This window comes from Camellia sinensis, chromosome 3 (genome assembly GCF_055761805.1).
Source record: "Camellia sinensis isolate YWXY chromosome 3, ASM5576180v1, whole genome shotgun sequence".
NCBI lineage: Eukaryota > Viridiplantae > Streptophyta > Magnoliopsida > Ericales > Theaceae > Camellia > Camellia sinensis.
The window spans coordinates 41,676,613-41,697,562 of NC_138963.1; the positions used below are offsets into that span (position 1 = coordinate 41,676,613).

The 20,950-nt window shown below is 37.7% G+C and overlaps 1 protein-coding gene across 7 annotated transcripts in view; it reads left to right on the forward strand.

Annotated features, from left to right (window-relative positions):
* The window catches only part of LOC145822493 (uncharacterized), a 180,647-nt gene extending 160,047 nt beyond the window's left edge, over positions 1–20,600 (forward strand). For 2 of the 7 annotated variants that reach the window (XM_082919603.1, XM_082919599.1), the window contains 4 exons: positions 15,653–15,818; positions 16,308–16,470; positions 18,979–19,210; positions 19,705–20,600. In XM_082919603.1, the coding sequence (XP_082775729.1) occupies positions 15,681–15,818; positions 16,308–16,470; positions 18,979–19,172 (495 nt within the window). In that variant the 5' untranslated portion in view covers positions 15,653–15,680 and the 3' untranslated portion in view covers positions 19,173–19,210; positions 19,705–20,600. Of the gene's footprint in view, positions 1–4,914; positions 5,218–10,474; positions 10,665–11,860; positions 11,914–15,652; positions 15,819–16,307; positions 16,471–18,978; positions 19,211–19,704 lie in introns of those variants that run through there. The other 5 variants (XM_082919602.1, XM_082919600.1, XM_082919601.1 and 2 more) reach the window with 5 other exon arrangements.
* Positions 20,601–20,950: the final 350 nt, after the last annotated feature.

Sequence of the window (20,950 nt, forward strand, 5' to 3'; positions counted from 1 at the left end):
GTGAATGACTTTAGAGGGCATTCGGTTAATGAGGTAGACGGCAGTGTCAAATGCAAAATGCCAAAATTTATAAGCTAAGACATGAGTTCTCCCTCAAAGATCTTGGTGCTTTGCATTACTTCTTGGGCATTGAAGCTTGCAAACACTCTCACAGTCTACTGCTCTCTCAACGCAAATACATCCTGGATCTCCTCCATAAATCAGGATTGTTGCTTGCCAAGCCCATTCAAACACCTTTTGCTACTACTACCAAGCTTACTTCAGCAATTGGCACTCCCATGAAGGACCCTTCCCGTTATCGTATGGTGGTCGGTTCCTTGCAATATCTTACTCTTACTCGCCCGGACATTTCCTTCTCCGTCAACCGAGTTTGCCAATTTATGCACTCTCCCACCAAAGACCATTGGCGGGCTGTCAAACGGATTCTTCGGTACCTCAAAGATACCTCTCATTATGGTCTCTTCCTTCAAACCACTTCTTCTACTCATCTTCAAGCTTTTTCCGATGCCGATTGGGCTAGTTCCATTGATGATCGCAAGTCCACCGGTGGTTATGCAATCTATCTTGGTGATAATCTAATTTCATGGCCTTCTCGCAAGCAACGGACGGTGGCGCGATCCTCTACTGAGTCTGAATATCAAGCCTTAGTTGATGCTTCTGCTGAAATTTCTTGGCTACAATCTCTACTCACTGAACTTGGTATTCGGTTATCCTCTTCCCCAATTCTCTGGTGTGATAATCTTGGCGCCACCTACTTGTCTGCCAATCCGGTCTTCCATGCGCGAACCAAACATGTTGAAATTGATTTTCATTTTGTCCGGGACAAGGTTGCTCGTAAGGATTTCCAAATTCAATTTATCTCTACCAAAGATCAGATCGCCGATATTTTTACTAAAGGATTACCTTCCCAATCCTTTCATTTCTTTCGGGACAAGCTACAAATTTGCCCATTGGAATGTTTCGCTTGAGGGGGATTGTTGAGATATGCTTCCCATATCAGATATATATCACAGATATACATCCATGATTCTATCCTTATCATTATTTGTATCTATCCCTATCTCATAGCATCTATAAATAGAATAGCATATTCATGGAACTAATGTAATACAAAAACTATTTTCATTTTAACTCAATAAATATTTTACAGTAGATTGTTCAAGTTTCGCTAACGTTTGCCGTCGTCGTCCTCCCACGTCGTCGATCAGAGAGCGATCAGAGGTCAGAGGGATGAAACAGATCTGAGATGAGAGATTTGGGATGACAGAGATTTGCTGAGCAGAGGTGAAAGTGAGTTGGGATGAGAGAGATCTGCTCAGAGTGATCTGGGATGAGAGCTTTTTGGCTTCAAATAGAGGTAGAGAGAAAGAGATAGCGAGGAAAGAGAAAATAATGACATCTGTAAATTCGGGCCATTCGAGCCATAAGTTTTCGAGCTACGAAGCATTTTGCTAAAAAAATACTCGAAACTATGATCATAGATTTGAAAAATAAGACACTTACTACTTGAATAGCACATACTATAGGTTAATTTATCTTTGTTATTATTCTTATAATATATATATATATATATGTATATATATATTTTGAATTACATTTGCATTTCTTGTGCGAACAACTAATAATATGTAAATACCTGAGTTGGTGTTGACATTTTTGTATCATACCATATTTATTTCCAAAATAAGTGTAAATAATTATATAATTTCAACATATATAATATTTTAAATTTATGAGCAAATATTTAACCTAATGGAGTTCTGGCATGTATATTAGATATTTTTAAATTATAGAATTTTATAAATTTTATTTAAGATTCTTTATATTTCATAACATGATGTAAGGGTGGAAATTTGCGATGCGACACAATACGATAACACGACTCAAATCGTATATGAAATTAGTGGGTTACATTTGACCATTTATTGACCCAAACACATATATGATTCAACCTGATAACACGAATATTAAATAGATTGTGTTAATGTCAAATTTGTATAATACGAAATCGACACGGATAACCCATATAATGAAAAATTAGTTACACATTTAATATTATTTCCACTTAAGAGTATCATGACATTTTTTAATATCTTACGTAATTACATTTAATTTATTAAATTGTATGTAAAATATGATTTTAAGTTTAATATAAGTTTTTGCTTTTAATTGAAGTTAATGTTTTTTTTGTTGTTGTTAATTATTTGAATTAATCTAGTAAACAATATAATAATGAAATATAAATTTTATAAAGTAAGAAAATAAAATAAAATTGAAATCAAATATCTTTATAAATATTTTCATTTAATAGAGATTAGTTGAGTTAAATTTAATTTGTGAAGAAATTTTATTTTATTTTTTCATACATTTGATAGTTAATAGTGAAATTTATTGACATGATACATTAGAACAACACAAATAAGACACAGGCCGAAAACGACATGACATAACATGATAACATGAAATAATAAATGAGTTGGGTTAGTGTTAAAATAATTCTGACACGAATCCGAGATGACACGACATGAATATGACCCAACACAACATGAAACCCACCTCTAATGTGGTATTTTTCTATCTAATTTTGAACAAAATTTAATTTTAAGAATAAATTGGGAAAAACTTAAAACATGATGGGTTAAAGTGAGAAAAATAAAATTTAAGAGGCAAAGTAAAAAAAATAACCATACATAAAAGGGCAAAATGTAGGCTGCGTTTGATTTAGTTTTAGAATTATGATTTGAGTTCGGAGTTGTGTTTTGAGTTTTTGAATCATGATTTGAGAAGATAAAATTTGTTTGGTTATGACTTTTGAAAATAGTTTTGGAATGATTTGTAATTATTATTATTATTATTTTTGATTGATTAATGTATAAAATGTAAGAGAATATAAGACGAGAGAGGAGAAATGAGAAAAAAAAATCATTAATTAATTGAATAATAATAATAAAATAAAAGGAGTAGGGAAAATTTTTAAATTATATTTTAAAAATATATTTGATTAACATATTTCATCCAAAAATGCTTCTGGCCTTTAAATCTTCATCACTAATATGAATGGCAATGGGCCGGGGCGAGGCTGGGGATCACCCTCCCTGTCCCTGATCCCCGAAGCTGCAAAACTCCCTGTCCCCGCCCCCGATCTCCGGCGGGGAACTCACCACTCCCCTCACCCCGCCCCCTAACAAGGATCGGGTTTCCCCGACCCTGGAAAATCCCTGTAACTCTCTCTCTCTTTTTTTCTGTTTTTAGCTTTCTCTCTCGATAATAAATCATTAATGTGGGGATATATTTTCTGAGTACCAACACGTGGCCAAGGTGACGCCGACGTGTCAGCCGAGGTGCCACGTGTCCTGGTCATTGCGCCAAGGTTATCTCGGCGTTGCCGAGGTTATCTCCGAAGATATCGGAATCCGAGATAAACGGATAAGAGATAAGGGACAAAAGTCCTAGAATAAAGAGGAGACTTAGCCAAGATGAGGATAAAGCTCTTAGGGAGTTTATCTTTATCTCTTGAAGAGTCCAAAGTAAGTACTGAATTGGAGTCCATAGAAGTCAGGCTTCTAGTGGGACTGGGAGGAAGTTAACTATAAAAGAGAGGCACCCCCGTGGGTCTAAGGTACGCAGTTTACGCTTTGAATAGTGAGTTTAGCACTTGATTATCTTTGAGAGATGACTTGATCGTCGGAGTGTCCCCGGGTGGAAGAACCACCGCCGGAGCCTTTTCTTTCTGTTACAGGTTAGCTGAAGTCATCTATTCTGCCAGTGCTCTCCAACTGAATACTGAGTCGGGCAGTGTGGTCAGAAAATCACCCACACAATTTGACATTGTAGACACCTCATTTTTGACCGACCTTAAGACTCAGACGTCACCGATTGAGCGCTTGGTGATGTCGCATATTGTGCTCGTTCAGAAGTTTCAGAGTCCCGGCTGCAAGCCTTGCCTCCGGACTTCCGGACTCTTTCGTGTCTTGCCTCGGTTTGTGAACTAGGCTCTGTTTTCTCTGTTTTCTCTTCCCGAAGGGAGGGAGAGGTCTCGTAGATCATCTCTCAGTGGCCGTAGGCTACGTTTCGTGGTCGTAGGCCATTTTTTCCGTTTGGAGCCCGGTTTTCAGTTTTTCGGAGTCATTGACCGTGTGCCTCGGTTCGGGACCGCTTAACCACCTCCGTTTGCTCCGGTTTTTGGCATACACCTTATCTCCTCCCTTTTGAGGGACACTGTGGTCCGAGAGACCAACTTCGTGGTCGAACGCCACTTCCGGTGCCTAACAGCCTGTTTTCGGGGCCCCGAACTGCATGTTTCGGCCCCCGAACCTCCGTTTTGCATCCGTCATGGTTCATTTTTTGTGGAGACCTTATTTTCATTGTTAGAAAGGTTGTAGGAGAGTGGGAGGCCAGCAATTTTTTCGAAAAACTAGCTTTTTTTGGTCAAAAGTGATTCAGCATGAATCCGGGAAGGAGGAAAACATCTGCGTGGCTTCACCAAAACGGGCATAACTCTTTGCACAGGAGGAATTAAGATATGGGGCCATCATCGTTGGAAAGCTTACTTCCGGGGCTTCATTTTTCACTCAAGAATCTCCTAGAGCCAAGTCTAGGTGGAGGAGATATGGTTGGTTGAAATCCATTTGGACCGAATCTGCGCGGCTTCACCAAAACAGGCATAACTTTTTGCACAGGAGGAATTTTGATGCAAGGTTTGCGGCATTGGAAAGCTTACTTTTGGGGCTTCATCCTAGGGGGTGACCGGCCACCTTGACCCTTTTGACCTGGTCGACCGGCCACCTAAACTGGTCGGCCAGCCACTTGCCTGGTCGGTTGACCACTTTGGCCCTTTTGAGCTGGCCGGCCATTCTTGCCCCTGTGAGTGTATTCCAGCTGTACCAGCTATTCTGCACTTGACCCACTGTCCGAGGGGCTCCCCTTTTGGGCGGAAATTTGAATTGTTTTTTCCCTCTTTTTCTCCACCCCTCTCCCTCTATATAACCAGCCTCTCCCCTTCATTTCTGAGGGTTACAAAACTTGGTTAGGGCATTATACATACAACTTCCATATCTCTCTTATCCAAGCTCCAAAACCCTAATTTCTTGGCCAGTTTTACCCTACAACCCATAGCACCACACCTCTACACTCCATTCTAGCACTTTGGAGGACATTTGAAGAGGTTGGAAGCTCACAAATTTGTTCCAAAAGTTGCTGGTTTGCTGCTCTTCAAGGGTGAGTACTCTCTTCCCCTTTTCTAGTCTTTTCTTGCTTCATCTATAAGCCATATTTGCTTACATTTTTGGGCTCCGACCCAAACTACAAATAGTTATATTTTGAGCTCATTTTCATGTTTGATCAAGGGTTTTTCTCTGTTTGAAGTCTCCTACTGTCCCTTGTCTCTAATATCTCTTTTAGGGCCATTTTTGCATGATAGATTAGCCCTACTTGTGTTCATTTTTGAGAGTTGTCATAAACTGAAAAATATCTTGTTTTAATCTCATCTTCAAGTTTGTTTGAGGTTCCATTTTTGTTTGAGATCATATGCCTCCTTGTATGCTTGATTGTCTCTTATTTTGAGCCCTACACCTAAGCTCTTGTTGCATGCTTTGTTTGGCCATCTAGTCACTGAAATCCAGTGGATTTTCAGTGGCTAACACACTGTTTTGAGCCTCCAAATTAGAGGGGGGTGACCCCCTCTCACCTTGTTTTGTTTGATGGTCATTTTGGCCTTCCAAAGAGGCCCTATCTTGCATGCTTTGTTGATTGATTTCAGGGCCAATTTGGTGAGTTTTAGGGCTACCATATTTGATTTTCAGAGTTTTTTGTGCCATGCTAAGTGTCCTTGATGCATGTGCTTAATAACCCCTTGTATGCCCTTCCAAAGGAGCCCCTCATTTGTGCATGTGTTGGCTGCATTTCCATGCTTATTTAGGCATATTTTGGCATGTTTTGTTCATTGATTTTTTCTGATTTGGTGAGATTCCATATGCTTCATACACTTGCCATGTAAACCATGTTTGCTAGTCGAACTTGTATGCTATGTTAGCCATCTTGCTAACATCTTTTGGCCATGCTTTGAACTGGAAATATGCATGTTTTGGGACTGCCTTGGCTCTGTCTTCATGCTTCATACTCAAAAAATGCATGCTTTGTATAGCTATAAGTCATTCCATGTGCCTAGTTTCGAGTTTCGGGGTTCATCTCATGCATCGGGTGCCATTTTTCCATGTTTCGGGGCCATTTTGTATCATATTTCAGCGCTGAAATTTGCATGTTTGCATACCATGTTTCATGCCTTGCCATGCCTTGTTAGAGTTGCATACTATGCCTTAGGTTCGGTTCTCGGTTTGCATGCATATGTGCACGCATTTCGATAGTCTCATTTTCATCTCATGGCTACTGATGTGAGTGTGGCTGAGGTCCACTCATATTGGTGTAAGTCCATCGTGCATTGTGTATGCCATTTCATTTCATAGCATTGAGTATGCTAGGTTGTATGTTATAGCATTGTGTATGCCATGTTACATCGAGCATTGTGTATGTCATTTCATAGCATTGTGTATGCTAGGTCGCATGTTAGGATTGCATTCATGCATGTCATGCATATTGCATAGTGTTTGGGATAGGAGTTAGCCCAAGCACGGGAAACGAGGGACGTTTCGTACTCCGAGTGACGGAAGGTGTCTCAATTCCCTGTCGCCGACATTCCGGATTATCCATGATGGAGTCTAGGTCTTGTTGTGTCCATATGTGCATTCATTTCATATTGAGTCGTGCAAATCGACTCCTCGGCCATCATGCATTGAGATGCGTGATTGGTGGCACGAGGATCGAGGACTACACTCCCTGAAGAGTAGTCATGCATACATGTGTGAAAATACTTTGCCATGCCCCTTTGTTGCTCTCTGTTGCAGCAAATCAGAAATCGGTAGCCTTCCGGAGCTTGGCATGCATCCCGAGAACAATTGCAAACAGAGACAAACCGGGGCATCGTAGAGAATTTTCCGACAAAGGCAACCCGAGCATGCATCATTCATTATTCGGAATAGAGCTGAGGCGGTCCACAGATTTGCGTGCCAATTTATTGCTTTCCTAGATTAATTTGTTAATTAATTAGGGTTTTGTAATTATTTGGACTGTAATTATTCATTTGGGACTGTACATTATTTATTCGGACCCTCCGAGTGAGGGCACAATTGTAATAAGTGTGCGTGCGTGTGATGTATGTCTTCCAACCCCACGTCTTTCTTCCTTTTATTTACCCGCTTATGATGGTTAGATTAGGGCATGTTTCAATTAGCATACAGTATGACAGCATGTTTGCATTCATTCATCTGTATTGCATGCACCGGGCTTGGCGCATCATACTAACTGCATTGTATTTTCAATTCCAAGTTGAATACATGTTAGCTGTAGCATTCCATATGCCATGTTTAGAATAGCCGAGCCTGTTATAGTTACATTTTTGCATGTGTTGCATTAGGCATTTCTGTATTGTTAGGATCATGCATGGATTTCTAATTAGCTTCTGTTTTGGCTTGGAGTACTCGGTAAGTTTTATGTTTTAGCATCCTTGCATGTGTGTGAGTGACTGTCATAATAGCATGCTTACCATGAGGCTATATGCTTATGTGATATAACTGCTTGAATGCCTGTGGGTGAAGATTGGGTTATTTGAGTTGGAGCAATTCGTTAAAATGTGTGTTTTAAGCCCACTAGATAGTGGCAAAATCATGTTTCCTTAAGCCCACCTGAGGGTGGCAAATTCACGTCTTAGCCTACTTGCGGGTAGCACCATCAAACCATTTTCAAATAAACAAACATAAAATGTTTTGCTCCAATTCAGGCGACCCAGTCTATACTTGTATGCTGTGCGCATCACATAGTAAATCTAGGCTAATAACCAGAATAAGAACACATAATGTTTTTAAAAATAGATATCATGGTTAGTAGAGGCCGATCTTTGATCGGGCGAGCGGGGGTGCTCACGAAGTGACCTTCCCCAATCGTACCCAAGTTCCCGAGCCGAGGCAACTTTGGTGATGACGGACACGTGGTCTTAGGCAACGAGTCAGGGTTTCCTAAATTCCTCCAAAATAAAATATTTAGGTGGCGACTCTATATCTGGCAAAGCAGTCCATGTTTAGCACTTCTTTACAAAAAATTTGTTTTCTCAAAAACGATTTGCCGGATTTGAACTCTTTGGTTCGGATTAAGAACCGTGACAATTTGAGAGTCCGAGCTGTAGTGAGCCCAAAACGAACGGAACGGGACTCATCCTCCTGGGGCGTTCGGGAACGTCTACAGGCGCCGTCTGTGGAAAGAAGGAAGAATAGATGGCCAGTAACAGACAGAAGGAAAGACCACAAGGAGTAAACGCATTCAGGTGTATGAATCACAAAAATTAGAAATTTCAACAGATGCAGTAAAGACCACAAGTAATGAAGAATGTTAACAGAATTAAAAAGAAAGAAACAGTAGCTTACCAGAAGAAGGGAAGCCGGAAAGGATTTGCCGATGTCCTACGACGGTTGCAGGAGCAGAAGACCGGTGGAAATCTCCCCGGAAGGGGTGAACGGAGAAGGTTGCAGAGTTTGGAGCTTCAGTAATGGCGGATTCGAAAGAAAGAGTTAGAGAGAGTAAAAGCAAGAGAAATCGAAGGCAATAGTGAAGAAGTGAAGAAAGACGAAAGAGTTTTGTCGAAAACCTAAAACGGCGGCAAAAGGTAATCAATGCGCCTGGAGCAGCGCATATGTCAGGCGACGTGCGCAAAAAAAACGTTGTTTATAGGCGCGTCATAAACACGGACCAATAAGGTGAAGACGCGTGAGAGAAACGGTTGAGTAAATGATGCGTGACAGCTCACACATATGAAGAAGTTCACTGGAATTCTTGTTCTCCGAAGTGAACATGTCGGCCTGAAATGAATGATCTCGGTTGAGGAGTTTTTGAGCCAATATACAGAAAGAAATATCGATATAGGTCCCATCACCTCAGGATACCGAGGTAATAGAACCTAGGGGGCAGTTGTGGGGATATATTTTCTGAGTACCAACACGTGGCCAAGGTGACGCCGACGTGTCAGCCGAGGTGCCACGTGTCCTGGTCATTGCGCCAAGGTTATCTCGGCGTTGCCAAGGTTATCTCTGAAGATATCGGAATCCGAGATAAACGGATAAAAGATAAGGGACAAGAGTCCTAGAATAAAGAGGAGACTTAGCCAAGATAAGGATAAAGCTCTTAGGGAGTTTATCTTTATCTCTTGAAGAATCCAAAGTAAGTATTGAATTGGAGTCCATAGAAGTCAGGCTTCTAGTGGGACTGGGAGGAAGTTAACTATAAAAGAGAGGCACCCCCGTGGGTCTAAGGTACGCAGTTTATGCTTTGAATAGTGAGTTTAGCACTTGATTATCTTTGAGAGATATGCTGACTTGATCGTCGGAGTGCCCCCGGGTGGAAGAACCACCGCCGGAGCCTTTTCTTTCTATTACAAGTTTGCTGAAGTCATCTATTCTGCTAGTGCTCTCCAGCTGAATACTGAGTCGGGCAGTGTGGTCAGAAAATCACCCACACAATTAACAACAACATCATTTTCATCAACAACAACATTATCAACAACAACATCATTTTCATTAACAACATCATCAAAAAAAAAAAAAAAAAAACAGAGTCGAAAGAAACAGAGTGGGATAGACACACACACACACACACACACACACACACATATACACACATAAATGAGTACTGAGATATGAGAAAAAGGGAATCGGCAATGGTGGTGGCGGTGGCGGTGGCGGGATCTGCTTATATCTGTTGTGGCGGAGGGAGGAGGAGGCGGTGAGAGGCGACGAAGGAGGAGGTGGTGAGAGGTGATCCAACTACGGAGGAGGAGACGACGAAGCCATCGCCGACTGCGGAGAAGGAGACAACGACGCCGTTGCCAACTACGCTATCGGAGGAGGAGGAGAAGGAGAGAAAAGAGAGAGTGAGAGAAGAGAGAGTGAGAGAGAGACAGATCAGAGGGGAGAGTGAGAGAGACATATCAGAGGAGAGAGTGAGAGGAGAGAGAGAGAGAAAGAGTGAGAGATAGATCTGAGGGAAATTAATAAAGGGTATTATGGTAATTTTATTTCGGGGACAAACGGGGTCGAGGATGGGGCTGGGACTTTGAAAGTTATCCCCGTCTTTGGCTCAAAATTGATTGGAGATTCAATTTTAAATACCATCTCCGGCCCATCAAGAATATTTTTCGAGAAAAAATCACTCTTATCAAGAATAGGGGTCGGGTCTCCGTCGGGTCAGGTTTAAATTACCATCTGCACTAACGACGTGCTGCCTGTGTGGAAAATGATGCAAAGTCGTCCATTTCTCTCTCTTTTTTATTCATTTCAAATTTCAAATTCATGTTCACAATTGAAGTCTCTCGCTTTCTATTCTTCCTTCTCTTCTCTGTTGTGACTCTCCTTGGCGACCTCCCCGACGAGCGCAGCTCTCCAACACCGGCGACCCGACGAGCACAGCTCTCCAACCCTGGCGACAATCGAGGTTGAACGCAGCTTCTACAACCCCAGCGACCGGACGAGCGGAGCTACTGACGACAACGAGAGTCACTCACGACGACCAACGACGATCGAGTCTGTCTCCGTCTTCCCACCGGACTCGCTTCTCTCGATCTCCATGTCAGTTCTCTCTCTCTCTATCTATATATATATATATATATATATGCCCTGATTTGTTGAGATTTTTGTGACTTTGATTTGTTGAGATTTGTGTGACTTTGACTTTGATTTCATCTGTTTAGGAGGATTTTGATTTTGATTTGCCCCAACTTTACATTACATTGGATTTGCGTAAAAAATCAAAAACATATATTTGGTGGAGAATATATAAAAATGCTTAATCATCCTTCAAAGCCACTGCTAAATCTTTCCTTCTTTCTTCACGTTTTTGGTGGACACTGAGTTATTTTGTGGACACTGAGTTACACTAATGAAGTTTGCATCCTATGTCCTGTGTTCACTGAGTTACACTAATTAATTATAGAAATAAATTTTGTGTGGTCTATAGAAATAAATTTTCTGTGCAACTTATTGAGAGAACAATGACCCTAAGTTCTGTCAAATCCATCAACTTTAATTGAAAAAAAAATAAATTCACAACACATTTCAATTGAAGTCACTTTGTTTGGAGGAAATAGAACAGTCTAAAGTTTGTGTCTAATGGGTTACCTCATTTTTTGGATTGATGGGTTAGAGTCATTATGTGTTGTATTGAAATCTTTGGGCACTTGAGTTTATTGCAGAGACTGTAGTTGTCAACATTCTATGAAGGAGAAACTAAATATACTTTTCAATTTGTTGATATGCACATAATAAGCATGTTTCATACAAGCTCTTTTGTTTTTTTACATTAATTTTCTAATTTTGAAGGAGAATTAACAATTTGGTGTAAGTTTAAAAAAAAAAATTCAGATCAATGATGAAGTTTACAAACTTCAATAATTAAAATTTTGCATTTTTTCATGAATCTGTAACTATTTTAAAAGGTTACCATTGATTTGTAATTTGTCCATTGATGTGGAATATGTACCTGCATTGATGTGGAATATGATTCTCTAGCCTTTGTAATCCATCCTTTACAAAGTTTCACCCTCATTTTCCCCACATGAAACAAGTGAACAGAATTTGATGAATTTTTGTCCATTCATCTGGGAAATAACTACTTGTAGAACAATGAATATTAGAATGATAACATCTAAATGATACTAGAAATTGAATCAGATGTCCCATTGCAAATAACCAATCTTGGCAGCCAAGTTTTATATTCTGATCATATGTAACTAGTACTTCATGATCATGCTTTATCTGATCATCAGAGAGTGAAAAACAACAAATTCTTCGACGGATTTAAGTTCAACATTGTTGTCAGGTGATGCCCCAAATCCATAATCTTTCGATATACATGCAAATCCCTTAAATTCTCAGTCCTCTTTGTTATATATATATATATATATGTATATATATATATATTTTTTTTTTCACATTCCCATTAGATATAGCTATTGTCTTTCTTATTTATTCATTTATTCGTCTTCTCTAATTTATTATTATTTTTATTTTTTTAACTGCTTGCCTTTTTGCTTCGTTTTCATTTTTGTTTTCCCTTGAAATTCTGGATGCATTTTTACCAATAAGAGATTTTGTGTTTTAAAAAAGGGAAAATGGAAGATAAAGTACACATACCCAAGAAAAAAGAAAAGGAAAAGAAGATATATCACAAAATAATTATAACAGAAGATCCTAATCTGGTGGGCTTGAAAGATGCAAGCTTGTCATGAACAATTGCATTTTTTGGATATTTAGGAAGTGGGTATCTGGACAGTTAATTGTAGATGAAATTGTGGCAAAGAACTCTTTGAAGTTTGATTTTTGACAGAATTTTTGGTTACAGCATTGATACGGTCAACCATATTCATGGACGAATTAACCAAACGCGTTATGAATTAATCCAAACTTTAGATACATCTTTTACTCATTTCCTCTCCCCCAAACAATCCACTATTGACTCATCAATCTGACTCGTTTAACTCAGTAGAAGTTGGGAGTTCACATTGAGTAAAACAGGTTCTGGATTTCTGGTTATGGAATCAATCAATCAATCAAGGAACGAGGAAGAAGAAGAAGAAGAAGTGTTTGGATTGGAGTTTTGTTTGACCCATCCTGGGTTTCTCTTTCTATATCTACATATATATATATATATATATATGCTTTGTGCTATAAATTTTTGTGTTTTAATCTTAATGTTGTCTCAGATTCTCTGTTTCATTGTTCTGCAATCACTGTCTGTGTTTGAGCTAGATAAAATTTTTAGGGTTTTTATTAAAATTTGTAGATTGAATGAGAATTAGCTGTTAAGGATAAAGAAGCTATGGATTTGGGAATGATGAAGTAGAAAATTGCACTGGTGGGTTAATTTTGTTTATTACTAATGTAGCTAGTTATCTATTTTTAAGAACCTTTTTTTGTCTTTGATATAACAGAGCAAATTTATGAACATAGTAGCGAAGCCAATGGAAACTTTTGGTGGACTAATTTGAAGAAAAGGAAATGCAAACCCTTCATTAATTTTTTCTGTTTAATTTGATTCTAAATTTGAGTAAAAAACTTGATTTGATACGAACTACTCCAAGCTTTTCTTCAAAATCAAAATCTTTTTAAAAATTCCCCTCTTACCTCAATTTCCCCTTTTCATTAGATTTGATGGGGGAAAATCATCTCCAATGCTTTGTCTTTTTAAATTTTCATCAAATTTAAGTTTAATGAATTCTCAAAAAAAAAAATGACTTCCTTGATTTGATGAACATTTGATGAAAGGATTGGAGATGATTTTTGAGCACTTTTTTATCAAATTCTGAATGGTTCTTTTTAGGAGATCGAAATGGTAGGAAAAGGTGCAAGTTTTATGATATAACCTTTTAATAGAAAAAATGATTTTATCCTGTGGCAAGAAAGGGTGAAAAACATTCTAACACGGGAGGGTTTGGTGAAAGCTCTCAACAAGAAGTCCAACAAACCGGCAGACATAAGGGATGACAAGTGGGAAGAGTTGAGAGAATTGGCAAATAGTACGATCCAGTTATATTTCGGGAATAACACACTCTGAGAAGTCATCAATGAAGAATATCCGACAAAGCTTTGGGCAAAGTTGGAAATGAGATAGAAGTCAAAGTCCTTGACAAATCAGTTGTCTTTGAAGAAGCAGTTGTATGCACTTCAAATGATAGAAGGACCAAACCTTACAAAACATCTGAACAAGTTTAACAGGCTCACATTGGAGTTGGATTCCATCGGGGTGAAGATCGAGAAGGAAGATCAGGCTATTATCTTGCTGGTCTCTTTACCTTCATCATATGAGCATCTCAGGACTACTCTAATATACGGAAAGGATACTCTTGGACTAGATGAGGTGGTTGCTACGCTTATTTCTTATGCGACGATGAAGAAAAAGGAAAGCGGCAAGCACCTAGAGGGAAATGCCATGGTTGCCTTAGAAAATGATCAGGGCAGAGGTAGGTCCAATGATAGATGGAGTAGGTCCAAACCAAGAGGGGATTCACAATCAAGGCTAGTCTATAGGAGAAAGTGCTACTATTGTGATTAGGAGGGTCACCTCATTAAAGATTGTGTAATCCTCAAAGAGGATAAGGCAAGTAAGGAAAATGCGAGCTCATCAAATGTCGCAACTGTAGTGAATGCTAAGGATGAGTATGCATTCACAGTTTTGTCGAGTATGACGAAACCTGATTGGATTTTAGATTCCGGTAGGATGTACCGTATATGCATGGAGAAGAGATATTTTTTCACCTACTAAGTGATGGACGGAGGTATTGTTCGGATGGCTAACAACACTGTGAGTAAGATTGTTGGTGTGAGAACAGTACGGCTCCAAATGGAAGATGGAAAAATTTTCACTTTGGATGGGGTCCAACGCGTGGCGAGATTGAGGAAGAAACTAATTTCCCTAAGTATGCTAGATTTGAAGGGTTACAGCTTTTCATCTAGCAATGCAAATCTCAAAGTTATCCATGGGGATATGGTGATGTTGCATGGATGACTAAAGGGGAATTTGTACAGACTTGTAGAGAAAGTCGTGACAAAAGGAGCTACAGTCACTCACCGGGCAAGGAGTACAAGATATGCACAGAAAAGACATAGGGATCATACATGGCAACTAAAGTGTATAGGAACTCATGGAGGCAATCCGAAGGTGCATAGAATGGAGCCATTGAGGCCAATCTTGAAGAAAACTCAGAGCAAAAAGACCAAGACGGCAGAGCACGTCCCAATAAAGAAAAGAGTTTCTTTTGCTCCTGTATTAGAGACATATTGCGATCTCTCCAAGAGTGTATGGAAGGGAGAGATGCAATCACAACGAGTTGCAAAATAAGCTTTGCATGGCACCCTAGTGATGGGGTGTAGGGCACTCCAAGCAAGGGTTGCAGACATCCAATTAGGGGGTGCTAGTGTGGATCACCTCACATAGGTTAAGGGGGGTGATTTGTAGAATATCACCCCATGTGAGGGGTGATCTTTCTCTCCACTGAAAGCAGTTGAAAACAGCCAACAGGAGGAGCTCGTCTCAAGGTACCGAAAGAGGAAACAATTGGCCATCTGCAAGGCCAACCAATCTCTCCATTTTCTTCCTTGGTGTATAAGTATAGGGAGATGTGAGAGTGTGAGGAAGAAGGGAAGAACACAAGTAATATACAAGTGAGTGTGTATTTCTATGAAGGTGAGGGAAAAACCAGTGAGTGTAAGGCAGTAGCGAGTGTGTGAATTGAGTGAGAGAGTCTCCTCCTCTGTTGTAAGCTTTATTTGTTTTAGTGGAAATCTCTGGTTTTCTCTGTGGACGTAGGCATTGAGGCCGAACCACGTAATCTTGTGTTCATTATTGTGTGTTTGATTTCTGGTAGTTTAGGTGGGTTGGCCTTAAAACCCAACAATTGGTATTGTTGTGATTCTATCTTTTCATCATTTACGGCATGACTTATTATTATTTTATCTATTTTTTATTTTATTTTTAATGAGCAAATAAGTATTGTTGTTGATTTATGTTTTCCTATTATGCTTAAAAGATGTGCATTTACTTTGTACCCTTCTCTTTGCAGATTATGCTGAGGTGATTCAAGCATCATAATGAAGTTGAAGGTAGTCTTGAGGAAAGCCTTTGATTATGTTCGTTATGATCTGAAAGAAATTGCCTTCCCTTCATCTTTGCCTGATCCACCACATGTCAAAAAGCTTCGAAAATTAACTTGGAAAGAGCGATCTCTTGTATGTTCTGTATCATTCTTATCTTTTTAATTTATGGTGATACATGCTTTGGTTAAAATCTTATAATGGTATTGACTCTACGTCTTGTTTTGATTTCAATTTTGAGATAGCTTTGTTGTGTCTTCTTCTGCATTTTAGCATGAAAACTTATAATTGGTGCTATTTGTGGATTTGGATATGCATGAAGTAATAACAATTGTGGAAATAGAATGGTAGAATGGACTGCTGGGTGTAAGAATTGATCCATCAAACAATTTGTCTTCCCTATTCAAATATTTGGGACAATTTAGTTTCTATTTAATGTTGAATTGATTAATTGCTATAAGATTCATGTATATTTGTACTTATCTTTTTAGTTTGAGTACACGCTGTTTAAATTATTCGTTTTTAATAATTTTTTCAAAGATGTAATTTTTCTCACATATGAACTTGAATTAACATGGCGTGCATTTACTGACAAGTAATAGACCTTCCATAATAATCCGTCAGGTGCTGAAGGAAGCATCCAGACTCTATGCTGCGAGTTGGGTAAGAGATATTGGTCCGGATCTTCATCCAAATGATTATAGGAAAGACTATGATAGTGAAGAGAAGCACAATGGAGTAAATGGTGCAACAAAAGAGAAAGAACCCTCTACATTGGAGGATCTTGGTGAGAAACCACTACCTCATCTTCTTGAGTCAATAATGTGAAATTTTGGTTCATTACCTTTGACAAAATTGCTGGAAAATGGCTTAAATAATGTCTCTGCCTAGAAAGAACCCTCTACATTGGAGGGTCTTGTTCATAAACAGCTACCAAATCTTCTCGAGTCCATAATGTGAAATTTTGGTTCATAATTGTTGATAAAATTGTTGGAAAATGGCTCAAATAATGTATCTCATGTCAAGTTCAATGATTGCCCTAGTTGCTTCATATAATTTTTTGCATGCTATGATGGAGACTATTGATGCCTGAGGAATTTAATTTCTTATTTGGATTGATAAACTATAACTCGTGTGGTCTGTACATTGAGTTGGACAGAATATCCATTGACTGTTACATTTTTACTTGTCAATTAATATTTCCAAGTCTGAGCTAGGCATGTAATTCCTTTTTATCTGTCTTTTCAAAAGTGCTTCAATTAGAATGAAGTTGATATCATACCATGAAAGATGTAAATGGACAAATTAAAGCATGTGAAGTAGCTATATAAGATTTGAGTCAGGATGTGCAAAAGTATGAACTACGTTTGATGTACCTACTAGTGGACAGCAGCAGTAATAGCACTCTTATGCTATTGGCGATTCTCATGGCATGCATGTGTGATGTGCTTCGTCATATTAATAACCCAAAAATGAGCATAACTTCTTTCGTAGAGACACTATTTTCTGTAGGTGCATCGAAAAATTAATTTTCAACACTTTGACATTTTAACCATGTTCCCAGGTCTCAATAGGTTAAAGACTTTTTGGGGCTATGAATGAATAGTACCCACCTTAATAGTGGCTTGGTTACTTTTTGGAGATTAGGAAAGTATGACTATCAAAAAAAAAAAAAAAATGAAGATAGGACGTAAGAAGGAAACACAAATAAGGGACTAAACAAGGGTTGAGTAAGGTAACACAAACAAAACATAAATACTCGTAACTCAAAGTCTCTTCAATAGAAACATTATATAGATATTTATAGGCCTCTAGAATTCTATTAGGCAAGCACTTAATTAAGAATAGGAAACTTTGACGCTTACGCTGCTATGACTATGCTAAACCTAAAACAAACCAACAATGACATGATAATATTGCTCGACCTAATTACCATGAACCTATACCACATCACATGCCTAGCACAAGTAGAAATATCAACTAAAAAGCTAGTGAGGTGTAAATCAATTTGTCACAGGACGCAAGTTATAAGAAAGATAAGACTTAAGACTTAATTTTACACTAAACTTGATTGCATGAGGTCCTATGTATGCTTCATCTAAAATTCCCAATTTGTCCTTGTTTTTCTTTGAGTGAGCCGATTTCATGATTCAATGATAGATTTAAGTCATTCTATCTTTCTTTACAATTAGTTTCTAATTTTTTCCTGCTGAATGTTGTTTGCTTTACTCGGAATGCCGATGATTAAAAGATGCAGAATGGGAACATCCTAGGTTACTCACTCAGCATGTGGTATCTATGGGTAGGGTCATATTGATCCCCTGGTTGGAATTGATGACGTAGTTCTAATTTCTAAATCTGGAAATGATACACTCAAAAATAGATAATATATAAAAGTATTATTAGTGGGCTCAACATTATCAGAAATAGTCTGTTCATTTCTTGAAAAATGTTGTATTTGAATGAGGAATATAAAAACATTAAGCTAACTGTTTCTTATAAAACAATGTTAAGCTCTTGATAGTCCTGTTATGGTTCAGAAGCACAGGCACTTCTAAGAAGGTGATGTATCCGTGTTGTGTCTGTATTGGATACCAACACTCTTTGGACACTTCCCCGACACGTGTCCGACATTCTTCAAAACTTGTCATATTTTTTTATTTTTTTTTAAAAACCTGGACACTCTCTGGACACTTGGAGGACATACATGTCTATCGCTTAAACATACGACTAGACACAAGTGATACTAATTATAAGTTTGAACCAAATAACTTAAGATACAATAATAAAACAAAAATCATATAAATTTATGAAAATTAGTGTCATATTGCATTTTTTATTATCTTTGAATGGTATTTTCATATATATAACATATAATAAATATATAAAATTATATATTTCATGCGTATCCCACATGTGTCATGCCTTGCATTTTTTGAAAATTGGCGTGTTGGTGTGTCCGTTTCATGTCACGTGTCTATGCCATGCTTCTTAACCCTTTAGTTATATTCATCTCCTCCAAGACTTTTTTATTCCATTATTTGACATAGTTAAATCGTTTTACGGAAGAAATAGAGGAAAAAAAATCTTAGATTATTTTGATCACGAAGAGCATCTTTCCACTTTGATAATCATTCTACCATTATTAAGCTTATGCATTTAACTTTTCTAGCTAGCATATTGGAAAGAATTGTTTCCTTCTTGAATTTTATATTGTTTTTAATCTTTGAACTTGTTTTCTATTTATGTTCAATTCCCATATTTAAATTTCCTTTACTTGGAATAAATTTATTAGTGGTGGCTGCCAGAGGGGGGATGGAGACGCTCAGGCCTGCATTGCAGCGTGTGTACATGACAAGAGCTTCAGCATATAGAGATGCACTTAAGAGCTTCATAGAAGGGTATCAAGAAGGCATACAACAAGTTATGGTGAAGAAAGAAGATTCTACAGCTCAACAGGAAGAGGATACCCCAAAAAAGTTAACTTGACCAGACACTAGTTGTACAGCTTTGTTGTAGTGCTTTCGGTAAGAGATTACTTATATGATTCATTACTTCTGGTAGTTTTTTTTTTTTTTTTTTTTTTTTTTTTTTTTTTTTTTTTGCGGAGATCCTGAATGCTATTGATTTATGGGATATCTTTTGTAAATTTCATTTTTATTTTTAACAAGTACATTTTCATGTCCAGCACTTATTTACAAGTTCCATGCTATTTGATTTTAGTTTTTCTTTGGTTGTGTTTGAATCATGGATTCGTAGAGGTTTTTTTTTCCCCTCCCTTTTCTTTTCCCTCTGCAAATCCCTACATGAATCCAAGATCAAATACATAATTTTGTTTTGTACTTGTATTGTGTTTGTTTAATTTCAAATAATCAGTTTCTTAAATGAAAAAATAGAACTTAATTACTATTACACTTCTGCTTATACTACTAGGGTGATTTCTCGAGTACGAATTCTGAAGTATTGGTGCAATTTGTATAATGCCTAACTACTGTTTCCATTTGTATCCCTATGGTGGCAGGTCATGTGCAATCTGTCTTTATAAGAAGGGTTGCATGTGAATGAATACAAAAAAGAGGGCTGAAGAGCACAAGTTTATGTTGACAGCTCTTATTGCTTGTACGTATCCGACTGCAATTGTTAGTCCAACTAATTAGTGCTTTGGTTTTCCGGGACCTATTTTTTTATTCCAGTTTGATGTTTTTAAAACAAAAAAGAGTAGTTTTGATTTAAGGCCCTGTTTGTTTGGGGTTATAGGAAAGGGATTGGGACTACTAATACCTTGGTATTACTAATATCTTGTTTGTTTTGAGAGATGTCCTTGAGACTACTAATACCTTTGTATTACTAATATCCTTAGAAGGGGGATTCATAGTGAGGAGGTAGAGATAGTATTAGAAAAATAGTGAGGAGATTAGAAATTTTTTATTTTTTTTATTTTGGGAATTTTTTTAAAAATATTAATGTTTAATTTTTATATTTTTTTAGTTGTTTTATTATTTTATATAAAAATAATTTAACAATTTCTCACTATTAATCCCTTCACTATCAATTCTTTTACTAACAATCCTCTCACTATTAATCTTCTCATTATCAATTCTTTTACTAATAATCCTCTCACTATTAATCCCTTCACTATCAATCCCTTCCATTCTATCTCTGAAAATAAACGGGGCCTAAGTCTTTTCAACTGCTGCTTTTTTGATGTATGATAATAGAGCGTGGAAGCACTCCTGAAGGTTCCTTTTGCTTTAATTTTAAGCACGAGGTTTGCCTAATTTGGTTGCTTTTTTGGCTTAAGTTGAAAATGTTTGCTGGTAGTTGTATTTTGGTTAAACTTCTCAGATTTTCAGCTTATATGTTTTGTCAACTCAAAAAGCTCAAAATAAGTTCAAAAAGCTTACTTATTAAGCTGCATTTAGATGCTCTATTATTTATTTATTTATTTTTTTTAAGTTGCAAAAAAGTTATACTAAACAAGGCATATTATGTGGTGTTTTTGTATGGAATGATATTAAAATAGAACAAAAAGAGAACTGATAGACATGTTTCCTGATAAACTAGCATATATTTTGAATTGTCTGCTTTTAATCAGATACAAGAATTAGTGGTTTAGGCCTTTTATTTTTTTTATGGGTAAATTACATTGACACCCCTTGAGGTTTGGTCCAATTACTACCCATCCCTTGACGTTTTGGAAATTATATTCTCACCCTTGTGGTTAATAGTTTTATTTTACAAACTCCCCTGTTTATATAAAATGTAAC